General features: G+C 43.8%; 1 protein-coding gene across 1 annotated transcript; it reads left to right on the top strand.

Annotated features, from left to right (window-relative positions):
* The first annotated feature begins 3 nt into the window (after window positions 1–3).
* On the top strand, window positions 4–12695 carry LOC102683686 (inactive phospholipid phosphatase 7). Its single transcript, XM_006640785.3, has 2 exons — window positions 4–1541; window positions 11056–12695. The coding sequence occupies exons 1-2, from the start codon at window positions 1052–1054 to the stop codon at window positions 11439–11441; spliced, it is 876 nt and encodes a 291-aa protein (XP_006640848.1). The 5' UTR covers window positions 4–1051; the 3' UTR covers window positions 11442–12695.
* Window positions 12696–14420: the final 1725 nt, after the last annotated feature.

The raw sequence follows: 14420 nt of genomic DNA, 5'->3' as shown, positions 1-14420 counted from the left end.
ATTCTCCCTCATTTGCTCCTCGTTCATGCTTGTTTGGCACATTTGTGACGCGATTCTCCAAAGATCTCATACAGTACAAGCTGTAGTCACGTAACAGGAGGCGGTAATACATTTTGATGAGCTGTAGTGTTTTATTCTGCAGCTCAAACCGAGTGCTTCGCTTGCGCTAAGGGTGGAATGTCAGCACGAAGTTCGCCTTTCCTTACACGGCTTCGGAGAAACATGTTCCCCCCGGTCTCAGGTTTAAGCACCATGGAGAACTCCCGGCTGGCGCGCCAGCCAGCGAGGCGAGGGATCCCAAGGAGAGCAGGAACGCGCCGCGAGCCTGGCGTGCTCCTCGTCCCAGAGGAATGCCAAGCGAGCAGCACCCAAGAGGACCTGTTAGAAACTGAAGAGCGTCGCATACTTCCTGACCAGGACAATAAAAATAGAAATTCCTCCCGACGCCTTTTCCCAAGAATTCCACGCGTAACTGGGATTGTTTTTCCCACCGCACAGCACTGCGGTGCAGACCGAAATGTCAATCTCTACCCGGTTCTCAGAGGGGGTGGGGGGGGCAGGCAGCCTTTGCCTTGATATGATTATCGTGGTTTTCTTTTTCTTGTCTTTCGGACGACACAGATTGCACGCAGCGCTCCTGGGGTAACTGTGTTTTACAAGCCTGGGACACGGTGTTTGACTGGGAGGAAATACATCTCCCGACATGCTGTGCATCGTCGCTTTGTTCATGTGCAAAGAGAGTCTTTAAATACCCCAGCTATGAGCGTAGTCCTCCGTCCATCGCTATCCCATCCGTAACTGACATCCAGGGAGTTTTTTCCAGGGGTGTCTTCTTTCGGATTGGGTGAACGAGACGTCAGTCACCCGTCTTCGTGTTTTCTCGGAGCGCGGAGTAAACAGCATGTGCATACATTCCGTGTGGTCTAAATATATCTGGGGTTGGGGCTGAGAGGGAGCGGGCGCTGGACAAAATCTCGCTCTGAAGAAAGGACAACTTGCCTGACGTCTTAAAATATACCGGGGAAATAAAATAATCAGAACCACCACCAGAATGCCCGCACACCAGAGCAGATCCAGAACCCGGGACCGGAACAATGTCCTGAACAGACCCGAGTTCATGTCTCTGAACCAGCCGCTGAGGAACAGCCCCGCCGAAGTCAGGAGCTCCCTGCGGAGACATAATGTTCAAGCCGGACAAGCGAAACACACACAGGTCCCGCAGCCGGATTATCCCACGCAGGAGCCGAGCGACAACGTTAAAGACCGGCGGGAGTCTCTGAAGCTGCCGGAAGACGACTGCATGCAGCTCAACCCGTCCTTCAAGGGGATAGCGATGAATTCGCTCTTGGCCATAGACATCTGCATGTCCAAGCGGCTGGGGGTCTGCGCCTACAGCACCTCCTCGTGGGGCAGCGTCCGGTCTATGGTCACTCTGCTCGCTATCACGGGCCACGGGATTCCCTGGATCTGCGGCACGCTCCTGTGCCTGACGAGGAGCAGCACCCTAGCCGGCCAGGAGGTCTTGGTCAACCTGCTGTTGGGTGAGTACAGGACGCTATCGACCAGAGCGTGAAAGCACTGCCCTGGCCTGGCTCATGCAGGGGCACTGTGACAAGGCGGGCGGCGAGCGGCCGCATTTCAAAAGAAAAGATGGTGTGGGTTTAATTACGTGGCCTGGAAGGCGTGCATTCTGTCTTAGTAGGTATGGCTTCTTTCTCTTTCTCTTAGTTTCATCTCTGGTTTGCTTCTTGGCCCTGTGTAGCTTAATCAGACATCCATTTTTATCATCTGCTTTCTCATTTGTCTATGTGTATAAATAGGAGGACCTCAGTTGATTTTTCATCTCTGTATCTCCGGTTACTACTTAACCACGCCTGTTACAAGTGGGTGTCCTCTCGTACTACTTGAGTGACAGTACTGGCCCTGAGGTCAACACTAAAATACCAGCTCATCAGGTCTCTGGAACATAAGCTCATTTCCTTTTACTTACTGTGTCCATTGAGAAGAAATGGCATGAAAACAGAGAGAAATTTCACTACATCTATAAAATTATATTACAGATCTAAGTCACAGGTTGGCACAGCACTGTGGCTCAGTGGTCAGCATTGTTGCCTCAGAGTCCTGAGGTTTGGGGTTCAGTTTTGGACCAGGGGTGCTGTCTGTGTGGAGTCTGTATGTTTTTCACTTTCCTCCAAGTGTTCCAGCTTCCTCCCATAGTCCAGAAACGTAATGGTAGGTTTATTGGTTTCAGGGATTATTGTGTGTGTGCGTCTGTATCTGTGTGTGTCCAGCAATGGACTGGCGTCCTGTCCAGGGCGTATCCTGCCTTGCGCCCACTGCCTGCTGGGATGGGCTGCAGCTCCCCTGGGCCCCAGAACTGGAAGAGGTGGCTAAAAAATGAATGGATGGATGTAAGTCATGTAGTTGGCAGAGGGGATGCTTAGCGTGGTTTTTGCAAGATTCTGAATGACAGAGCTGCAGTTGCAGCTGGGGATTTAATTAGCTGAGGGACATTGCTCGTTTATATTTTGTTAGATGTATGTGAAAGTGGTCAGTATGAAGCAGGAGGGTCAGGTTGCCTGATCTGTAAATCCATCACAACACGTTTCATGCCTAGGCATTATATAATATAGGCATTATATACAGTATATATAATCTGCAGAAAACTGAAAGAAAAAATATAAAACTGGTAATCATACGAGCTGTTAATTCAATATTTTTGTTAGGATGAATATGACAGATTAAAAAGTATGACGTTTTTGGTGTGACATCCCCAGGTGAGGAAATGATGGTCTAGCCAGGCAATCGCTATTGCTAGCGATCTCTGGAGTTTTACTGCATGGCAAGACCTGGGTTTGAGATTTACAGTACGTATGTAGAAGAGATTAGGATTAATCTTCCTCCCAAACCACTTGTTATAAACTCAATTAAACACAAACTGTCTACGTACAGTACCGTGCAGTACAACACTGCACACTGATCACGGAAATCCAACCATGATCGTAAGTGATCACCTGAGTTTTAAAATGATTTACGGACTCTGAATTCTGAATAGACGGAGGCACAGAATCTGGTTGCCTTGTTGTACAGTATGCACTGAAAGGACTCTGTAACCTAGGACAGCAACAAAACCTAACACATCTCTTCTAGTTCTGATAGGAGCACAAGGAATACAGGAGAGTAAGATGATAACAGATCACAGTAATAGTACAAGACTATCTGTGTTATGTACACTATCTATCTATCCGTTATTTTCAATAACTAGTTAAAAATTGTTGTTCTGTCCAAAATACCAGAAGATTCTAAAGTCCCAAGAGCAAGTTCCCAAGTTCTGAAATGTAGGTAAGAGTTATTTTCCAGCATTTGGTTGATATGGCATTTTGCATGCTGTAGCTGTCCCCAGAGATGCCTGTAATCCTACACTGCGGTATTGCTGCCCCACAGCTTGTTTTCTCAGGAAGGTATACAAAACCATGTCTCAGCAACCTCTTTCGGTACCTTTCATTCCGTAGACCCCAGCCATCTCCCAGAGTGAGCTCTGGACTTCAGTGCCACATACTGGGCATTTCAACTCTCCATCCCAGCTGCATTTTCTCCTTCTCTGGGTGAAGGCAGCTGGCCTGGATGTGCACTGAAAGACATTCTGCCCACTGGGCACAGAAGAAGCTTTAACTCTCCGTTACACCTGTGATCTATCATGTTGCTCAGTTCCTGTCTGTGGAAGGTCCTGTTGGCTATCTGGACATTCCACGTAACCAAGTAGTATTATTGCTGCATTATCAGACTATAGTTGCAGCTTAGTACAGAAACTATGGCACTACAGTTGACTATTACATTGTCATTGAAACATTCTTTGCAATGTTCTCGTAATCAAAACTTCATATTAACACAATGTTGCTTCAATATTGATGTCAGCTTGGGATTTTGTAACGTTCTGGCCAAATCTCAATATCGTTTATAAAACAATACTACATGTGTTCTAAAAACATAAGCACAACGCTGGTGTTTGTAATGTTATGTCTGAGTGCCTCACATTAACATACTCTTTTGGTTATGAAGTGAAAGCCTTGCTAAAACATTTTTGTGTTGAATTAACCAAAGCATACTTTTCTAGCAACATTTGGAAGTGCTGTTACAACATTTAGTGTTAGGTGATGTGATCTTGTAATTGAAGTCACAAATTAAGTAGAAACTAAGATCCATCATGTACCACAGGCTTCTGGAATAGGCTCGGCTTCACCGCACTCCTCAGCAGAAATCAGAGGCTTTCTAACGATGGGTGAATGTACAGTACAGTTCTGGGAGTGCGTAGACCAGTTTTAGTGAGTTGAACTTGTTCTTGGCCATGTCCAAGAGACCTTCCCTAATAAAGGCTATGGCGGATTTGATAAAAAGACATTAAGGCTTGTTCCAGTTAAAAATACATAAGAAAGTTAGTTCAGTAAAAAAATAAATTTAAGAACAAAGCCTTAAAGTCAAAGACCTGCATATTAAACGAGACCAGCTGATGTCAAGGAAGTAGTACAAAGCGATACTTGCAGTCGTGTGCCAAGTCTTCTTTGTTGGCTTTTGGCGTTTTCTTTTACACAGCACTTTGAGTGTCTTTATTGTCCGAAGAACAAACAGTGCCGTGGTATGTCAACCAGGGACGCTGACTGTCCTTCAAGGGAGAGATTAAATGGTGGTCCTGACTTTTTGTTCATTAAAAATCTCATAGCACCCTTTGTAAGAGCAGAGGTGTTAACCATGGTGTAAACACTGGGGAAATTCCACACCAAGGTTGCACCATCTGAACAATTGAACATCCACCTTAATTCAATGGGTAAAGTTATTTCTTACTTCTCCACCCGATCTGCTGTGTAGTGTAGGAGCTGATGGTGCAGAATGGCTTCTATGCGTCTTCTATGTGGATGAAGTGTGTCCCTTTCTATGTGTAAAGCACTTTGCAAAATCACTTCACACTACACATGCAACTAATTTTTATCATCCTAATAATAATGATTGATCAATGAAGATTCTGTAAAACTGCCCAGTCAGCTTTTGTCTGGTTCTGAGCTCCTGCCTACTACTGAATATGGCACTGATGCAGTACGTCTGGATAGTAATGATATTACCCCTGGAATAGATTTTTAATGTACAGCCGTGGCCAAAGACCCAGTATTGATACAGTATCTCTTCCTCTGCAAAATACCATATTTAGAACAGATATCGCGTGATGGTATACAGATGGAATTGCACAGTTGGGACTTTGAAAGTCAGCGACTACGAGACAAGGCCGATAGACGTTTTGTTATTAAAGCCTGAAGGTCTAAAACTGAGTAAAATAAAAGCTGGAAACAAGACATAGTCTTACAGACAGTGAGTCTGGTGCACTGCAGAGAGCCTGACCATAGACCGCAGCTGTCCAGGAAGGGAAGAGTGCAGGAGGCAGCCTGTGGGGGTAAGGAAAAGGCAAGCAGTGCCCTTCAGCAGCTGGTGCCCGATCAGCCTGTTCCTCTTTCGTTGTGGCGTCACCCACTTGCCTGTGGTCATCCACAGCTTTCAGCTTGTGTCATTTCCCTGAGGCACTTCCCTCAGAGATCATGAAAACAGTGACCCTGTCCCAAGGAACTCACTGAAAGGAAGCAGTGACATATAAACCTTTGTCAAGACTGTTGCTTTAATGGAGTTTCTAATGAACATTTCTGCCTCAGCGTTTCCCTGCAGTCTGTAATCAAACCCCACTCCACCACCAGTGTAGGAACCCTTTGGTTTGCTTTAGAAGGAGGGACCTGAATTCAGCCCCCATGCACATTAAAGCTAAAACATGGTCTTAAGTCTCTGTTTCCTTGAGCTAAAAACAACATTTATTTATTATTATAATATTGGAATGGCAATGTTTTGCAAACAGTATTTGTGTTTACGTTGACAGATCATATACATTTAAATTTAGTCTAGCGGTTAATACTTATTTTACGGACTGTGAGTCTTCCTTTTGATCCACAAAAAGTAGAAAAAAACTTTCATAGCAGTAGGGACACAGCAACTGGAAAGCATTTCTGCATTTACAGTTGGAAGCCTGTGGTAGGAAGGTAGAAGCTACCTCATCCACAGATGTGTGGGAAGAAAGTCTTGTTCTTCAAGACCCAAGGGGGTGTAATTCCTATGACTCATCCGAGTTGATACATGAGAGTTTTTTTAATACCTACTGTATTAGTTTACTAGGTAACCATCATTGGATTCGTCTGGCAGATGAAGGGCAATAGATCTGGATTCAGTACATGTAATGTTTCTGTAAAATTACATTGTAGGAAGCATACAATGTTTTTTTTTCCCTATGTGGATGAGAGATTTTGGGAAAATGTTTGAAGAAAGTGGAGTGTGAAGGGTGATGTAAAGCTGACATCATGACATCAGGCAGAACATCATGACATCACTTTATGAGCCCAATACAATTTCTTGCATTAGGAATTCATCTTTTTGCATACCCCAGCCTGCTCTCCATGAGACACAGACACAGACAGGGAGAGAGAAACTTGGGGTCAGAGCGCAGGGTCAGCCATTGTACAGCACCCCTGGAGCAGTTGGGGTTAAGGGCCTTGCTCAGGGGCCCAACAGAGTAGGATTCCTCTGCATTTGAACCAGCAACCTTCCAGCCACAGGTGCAGATCCTGAGCCACAGAGCCACCCCTCCACCCTTAAATTGGCACTTAAGCACCTTTCTGTCTTTGGACATGCACCTGTTGCGGCAAAAGGCTGAAGTCCTGCCTTGGGCCTCATCCAAAATGGATTGTTAAGGATGAGGCTCATCTTTTATAGCAACTGTTGTCAATCAATTTTCTTGGTTATGGAAGAAAATGTCTGTGAGGTTTACGCACTAAACATTGTGTGCCAAACGTGTTCCTTTAAAATGTCTTTATATAGCCTTCCCGGCATTTGGCACACAGATTAGGGTATTTTGGTTGCTGCCTCTCTGAGCTGTTCTTTTTACGGCTTGGCTGAAGTGTCTACACAGTCCTGCAGTGGCCACTTGCTAGGTCTTCCAAAGCTGGATCTCTATTCCGGCTGGGATGCACAATGAAAGTGTTGGGGCTGCAGCGTGAATCTCGATTCTCACTTTTCCTCGTGCTCTTTTTTTAACTGCACCAACCCAGAGCACACATGGATTATGAGCGCTGTACTCTGACATGCCTGTTGAATGTCGACCTGCTTGGTATGACGTATATGCCAGGCTCGGACGTGACTTAGGTTTCTGCATTGTTTTTGCTGGGGAGTCTGCACTGACTGAAGGACTGATGTGTCTCTCCCCCACACATCCCAGCCAAGCATTATCTGGCCCAATCAAGCTTCCCTATCTCTGGAATCGCTCAGCCAGTTGGGCACCACCTCCAGGGAATACCCCATCACAGATAGCCCCTCTTGGCTTAAACCAGTGTGGTCCAGGCTATAGTGCTCCAGCTGTGCTCATTTTAAAATATCTCCTGAAGAGGTTTTACATCCAGAATTCAATTGGTAGACAAAATCATAATTCTTGCTGTGTTTCTAAGCATCCAAGCCATTATTGCTGATGTAACATTTTTCTCTGTTCTGGTTATTAAATTTCCTCTTGCTCATCCTAGGATCTTTAATCGATCTGGCAGGTGGCATCACAGTATTTCATATCCAGTGGGCACAATGGCTCCTATCACCTTTGTTTCACATTTGAAGGAGAATACCGTGCGCAACTTTTCAGCACTGTGCGGAAAATAAATCTATATGAATTAAATCTGTGGAAGCAAAGCTATGCTGCTTCAATTTGAAAGGCATCGACTTTGCAAATTTAATTTGAACGTTTTTGGATTTGCTGCATGGTTCCAGTTAGGTTTGTGGGTCAGTAGATATGGGAATAGAAGAGTGTGGATTAGCTGTCTGACTGACTGGGGGCACGTGACACTTTTTCCAGCTTTCAGCAACACGCTGGTGGATTTGCTGACAGCACTTTCTTGTAAGTCAACACCAAGTGTTATTTTAATGATTACAGTGTTGACTTTGTCTCATGCTTTTTAAACCTCTGGCCTAACCGGTTTTCTTACAGGTTCGTTCTGTGGATGAATGAGTTACATTGGTGCCTTCCAAAGCATATGTATGAAAGACGTAGATCGAACATTATCTGTATGAAATGTTGTGCTGTAGAAAAACTCAGTAAAACAAGAATTTTTAATATTGAAGTTTTTGTTTCCAGATATCAGGAAATACAGTAAATACATTCAAGCAAATAATGCAATTGTCAAGCCGTGAAATGTATCACAGTAGATGTTTTTGTTTTAACAGTGCTCTTTGAAGACAGCAGCATTATGTTTCCATATTATAGTTTATATTCCTATTTGTGTATTCTGCAGAGTTACATATGAGACTGCAAATTCAGCTATTGGGCTTGTAGGAATATCAGATACTCTTCCAAGCATTAATAAACTAATGAGAAATAAATTAGTCACTGTCAGGATTAAGAGTTTTTCAGTAAAACTAAAATTAGTGGTGCAATTTAATGTCTTTTTAATGCACTGGAAGTGTAATCTTTTAGTATGCTTCTGGATTTGATATCTAGCTGTTTATATCAGTTGTGCTCTGTAGCTGCCTTGACTTTATTATTCCCCAGCACTTTGCCAGACATCCTGGTTTTGCTTCTACAGTGCCGGAATGGAAGGCATGAGGTTAGCGCATGTATCTGTGTTTGGCAGCCTTCAGAGCTGCGTCTCAAAATGAGGATTAAAGCATTGTGCAGCACTTAAATGATTCCCCAGCACATTTCTTAAATTATGATATAACATGTAATTAACTGTACCAACCTTTAAGCCACATACCAACCCTTTCCGAAGCTGACAGGAGTCCAGTGGTGGCTTTGCTTAACAGCAATCTCAGCACTCGTGTCAATGAACAGATAGTTGGAGAAGGAGGAAAGAGAAAAGGTCATCAATACGTTAGGGGCAATGGGACCATCTGGGACTTCTTTATTGGAAGTGAAGGACATGCATACCTTTGCCTGGAAAGTAATTATATTTTATATTAAACCCTCTTCTTTGCACTGGGAAAATTACTCATCATAAACTAAAAACCTTGAACTGTCTGGCAAATATATTTCATTTTCTGGAAAGTGTGGGTGAGCTAATGTTATATGATGAAAACAGAATCGTATTTCTATTCATTTCTGAAAATTGACTGCTGCTTCACAACACTGCTATGATCAAATAGATGAATAGTTTTATCTACGTTAGAATCCCAGGTTATTTTTCCAGCGATTTTGAATCATGCCCGTGGTTAATGGCTTCCACCTTGATAATATATGTACAGAAGTAAATTAAAGTGAATTCAATCAATAGTACAACAGCCTACACAAACATCTCTAAAAGTCTGCTGCAGTATTATGGAGAATGCCATCCTTACTGGTCTTTAAAGATTCAGGCATTGATTGGTTTGAGTTTATTAAATGATCAGGTCCTTTGTGTAGTAACAGCAGTGCATTTTGTATCTAATCTTTTCATCTGTGTATTGATCTCTGTGCAGAGCAATTCAACAGAGTGTTTCAATTTACATTTTTAACACCATGCATATTTGTTTTTGAAGGGTTTTATTTTAAACATGAGAGGTTTTCCCGAGATTCCAAAATACCCACACGCACCCGAAACCTCACACACCCTAGAAGACCTGAAAATTAAATAGAATTAAGCGCAGCTGCAAAACTAAAAGACCTCGCTCCCATTTCTCTGTTATTTTTAGTAGTTAACCTTTTTTGTGGAAAGCAGTTGTTTGTGTCTGCCACAGGCAATTCTATCTTCTCCAGTTATGTTTAAGCATGGGCCCCTGCTTTTTTTTGCAGCCTTGCTCTTTCTTGTAACTCTTTCTGTGATCTAATAATTTTGTTCTCTGTTGCCGTAGAGAACTGCTGGGTCAGTGTTGAGACAGTGATGGGTGGAAGCAACTGAAGTTTCATTACGACATGTACTGTAGGTGTACAATACTGAAGTACAATTCAACTGCTGTCACGCACACGATACTGGGGGCCAGTCCAAACTCTCTGGATGGGATATACAGACGCTCTAAGTCTTGACTGTAGGTATCTAGCCAGAAGAGGTGCTGATTGCAGTGGGATTGTAGGCAGCTAAAAAGATCAATTCCCAGGGCTTTGCTTGAGGGGCTATTTTGAGCTCGAATGAAATAGGGCCAGATTTAGATCCAGCACAGACCCAATGCATTTGCCCGTGCTGTGGTAATCAGCATGTGTGTGTATGCTACACAGATCTTAAGCATAACTTCATGCAGCTCTCATTTGCATTAAATCCAGGACTAGTTCGATGTGCTGTTTTCTAAGACGTGTGTTATGACGCGACAAGCAGATGAAGAAAACTGAGTCCAAAAGCCTGATCCCAGCGGAGGTTCGGAGAGTCGAGAGCAGACAGAGATTGCCGGAGCAGGCTGGAGAGCGAAGGCTGGCGGATGTTGCCGAAAGGACCGGCGATGGCAGTGATCTATGATTGTAGGCAAGAGCACTTTGCAGGGCCGATCAAGGCAGGGTGGCTGGCAGGAGTTCTGGATCAATGCTGTTGGTCCAGTGCTCAGGTGGACAGAGGGGGAGCTGACAGACAGGACAAGATAGAGACAGATGGAGATACACTCGGGCACGATTCAGGTTTAGTCCTTCTGGGAAACTGGGCTAGTTACGCTGGTCAGAAGGCAGCTCGATGACAGAGCACCGAATCAGTGGCCGATCAGGGTTTAAATATCCTGTGTAGATGCAATAATCGCCTGTCCATTAGCAGCAGGCAGCTTGGTCAGGTGGCTCGAGTGAGTCCTCACAGCCACGGGAGGTGTTCGACTCCTTGCGTCTCGTGAATACACAAGCGTTTTAAATATAAGGCCCAATGCTTTTGTTTTCCTGACACTGGCCATTAAACTTCAGAAACTCTTCACTGCCAGATGTTTATCTAAAGCAGTGCATCTGTACCTATGTTGCTGGTTTTTAACCCCTCTTCCTCATCCGCAGGAGTGAATCGTTTAATCTCCCTTCCTCACATTCTTGTCTCCGTCCCCGTCCCTCCCCAGCGCTGGTCCTGGACGTCATGACGGTGGCCGGGGTTCAGAAGCTGGTGAAGCGCAAAGGCCCCTGGGAGATCAGCCCCAGCTTCCTGGACTACGTCGCCATGGACGTCTACTCCTTCCCAGCGGCCCATGCCAGCCGTGCGGCCATGGTGGCCAAGTTCCTGCTCAACCACCTGGTGCTGGCCGTGCCGCTGCGCATCCTGCTGGTGATCTGGGCCTTCCTGGTGGGCGTGTCCCGGGTCATGCTGGGCCGGCACCACCTGACGGACGTGGGCTGCGGGTTCGCGCTGGGCTTCCTCCACTACTACCTGGTGGAAATGGTGTGGCTCTCCTCCAACACCTGCCAGACTCTCATCTCCATCTCCACCCTCAGCCCCTTCTTTAAGTGAGCGCTGGGTCTTTTAGTAGTCCGGTTTCTTGGTTATTCATGTATGAGCAACTTGACGTGTTTTAAACCTATGAAAGGGATTTTTTTTCCCTCTTGATCTTATTTTCCTGCAAGACGCAGCATGACTTTTCAAAAGAGAGACTTTCATTTGAGACTTTTAAGATGAAAAAAAATGGCTGTTTTGTGAGCAGATGGAGCACCTGCCCAACCCCACCCTTCACACAAGTAACTCTGCGAGTGTTCCACTGCTGTTGGACAGTATCACTTGTTAAGCCTGGGCACTGCACTTCGAGCTCTTTTTCTGAATTAACCACAACAATTTGTTTTCAAAAATTAATGTAAATCAGGGATTTTGCTATGAGAGCATCTCTTTTCCTAAACAGATAAAAGGCTATTTCAAATTCATTTTTAATTACAATATTTTTCTCCTACTAGTATATGTATTTTTTTTATTTTGGAGTCATACTGTTTGAACGTTTGAATTCTCTACATTGAAACTTTATTTGATTAAGATTAAAACTTAAATGTGATAGAAATATTGAGATTTAACTCCTAAATTATTTTTCAGTAATTAACCTTAAAGAGGAATCTTATCTGTTTTCACATGACAGATGAAAGAAATGCGACAGTTCAATTTTACAGGTTTTAAATGCCAAATGGTTGTCAGTGATGCCAGTGGGCTGCTGTGAGAGCCACATTTGAACTTTCTGAATGGCCTGCTTCAACCAACAAAAAACAGGAAGGTTTACAACTGAAGAATCTCTTTTAGCACCTCAATCTTACAGTTGTATAAAGATTTCCTTTTTTTATTACTTGTAATTGCTTGACAGCGTGTTTTTTCAGCATCAACGTCTATGCATTTACTCATTTAAAAAATATAACTTGCATCGAACAGCAATTTGAGACCTGTTTTTCTGAATACTGTCAATGCTGCTGTTTAGTTCGCAACAATGAATCACCTTGTGTCGGTGCCCGGGGTGCAGAATCTCAGGTAAAAACAGGGGATCGGGGGATTTTGCTGACTAACAGAGGGCCTTACTGTCTCAGCCTTCTTGATGGACGTGTTGTAGAACATTCTGGAAGACCGCCTTCGCACCAATATGACGTTCAGCCCCAAGAGTTTACTGCATCTTCAAAGTATCTCTAATGGTGGCTCGGTGTTGAAGCACAGCTGTGGAAACAGTATCTGATGTCCTCATTCCATAGTTTCTAGAGACTGCATGTGCCTTGTATTGAATCTTCTACCACTGCTGTAACTGCTGCCCCACAACATTAATTCGGTTCCGCCACTTGACAGCTGACCCCTCTCCATGTGCTCACTGATGTCCAAAACACAAGTGTCCTGGAATTCGTGGTCTTTGTTTTGTTCCATGAACACCGTCACTATAAAAAATGAACTGTGACTGGATGTAAATGGTGCTTTTCTTAATAACTGCGATGCCAAGTTGAACAACAACAACGTCAACCGACAGCCCTTTCAGTGCAGTGTGTCAAGCTTAACTCTACTTAGACTCGTCCAGGAAATTGTCCAGAAACAGTTCCAGGCGCTGTGTTTGCACTGTGGTGTTTCAGAGTAGTGCCAACAAAACGACTTTGTGCATTAGAGTGTACCATGTTATCCTACATGTTGCCTCCTTGATATTGTTTATGGGTAGTAACTGTTAAGCACTGAGAATTGTGAAGATGTGAAACTGTGAGGAATGGTATTTAGATGTTTGTATGGAGAAAAGTAAAAGTGTCTGTATTCTGATTGCAACAAGTCGTAGTTGCTTGACAGTTGCCAGAGCTCTTAAAAAGATTTCCATCCCAGTGCAAATCATATTACTAGCTTTACAGTGTGTTATAAATCCTTATACTCTTGGGCAGCATTACATTCAACTTAAAGTCTTGGGTCCTGGTGAGTTTATTACTATTAAGCTCTGTCAATGTTCTGAATATGTTTCCATTTAGTGACTTGTAATTTACATTGTAAATCAAGTCAAGACATTAAATAATTTATTTAGCTTCTAAAAAGCACAGGGAATCCTTCAAAGTCTATCAAATAGTAAATAGCAAAAGAAAAAAACATTTTACATCTTTAAGTACTGTGAAATAAATGTAAGGGCTGACAAATTACCATATATTTATCTTTTATACATTGAAGGCACAACAGACAGTCAGTGCTGTCGGACAGTGTTGCACTGCAGAGGATGCAGTCAGTTACAGTGGCATGCACAAGCTCTGGTCTCCTTTATCAACACAGAATCAACACTGATTTCTTCTTGTCACCATCATCCACTATTTGGAATCTGAAGCTGTGAATGTGGTCTCTCAGATCACAGCCACACAGGTGATGCAGTCTACACGCATGTGGTATGTTAAAAACACTTGTATCAGGCCAACAAGTTGCACACTGCAAGACCTTGTTAATGCCTCAAGGAGCAGTTCTCTCTGATCAGACTGCAGATTCTCCCTTGTTTGGCGAGTCACAGGGGCTGCTGTGCATCATTTTGATGAAACTGTGGCCTGACCTGAGCTCACCCCTGGCTGCATTCAGGTTGTTGTGCCCACCTGGGAAACACCAGCCAGTCAGCTAATGGCTAATGGCACAGTTCAGGTCCCTGTGCATGATGAAAGCTTGGTACTTTCGCATATTGACATCTTTATTGGATGAGCAACTTGGGAACCCATTAGGAGTCTTTCTTAGGGGGAAGATCTGAACTCAATCTAGTTGATAGACGGATTTGGGGGAATTCCTTAAATCAATCTGTTTGATAGTAGGATTGATGGTATATTATTCAGTTTATTCCATATGGAGTGACACAGTACTGAACCTGGTTCTAGTTTATAAACCTAACACACACTAAAGCTATGACTTCTGTATGAAAAAAAAAGAGCATCATGTCTATGCAGTGGTCAAATTTGGCTGCTGCCAGAGCAACATATTTTCTGTTTTGGCAGCCTAGGTATTCGTTATCCAATGTAAGGCCTGCATGAAGAG

Source organism: Lepisosteus oculatus, chromosome 24 (assembly GCF_040954835.1).
Source record: "Lepisosteus oculatus isolate fLepOcu1 chromosome 24, fLepOcu1.hap2, whole genome shotgun sequence".
Classification (NCBI taxonomy): Eukaryota; Metazoa; Chordata; class Actinopteri; order Semionotiformes; family Lepisosteidae; genus Lepisosteus; species Lepisosteus oculatus.
The sequence above is the reverse complement of the archived record's forward strand: the minus strand, read 5'-3'. Positions and strand labels throughout refer to the sequence as shown.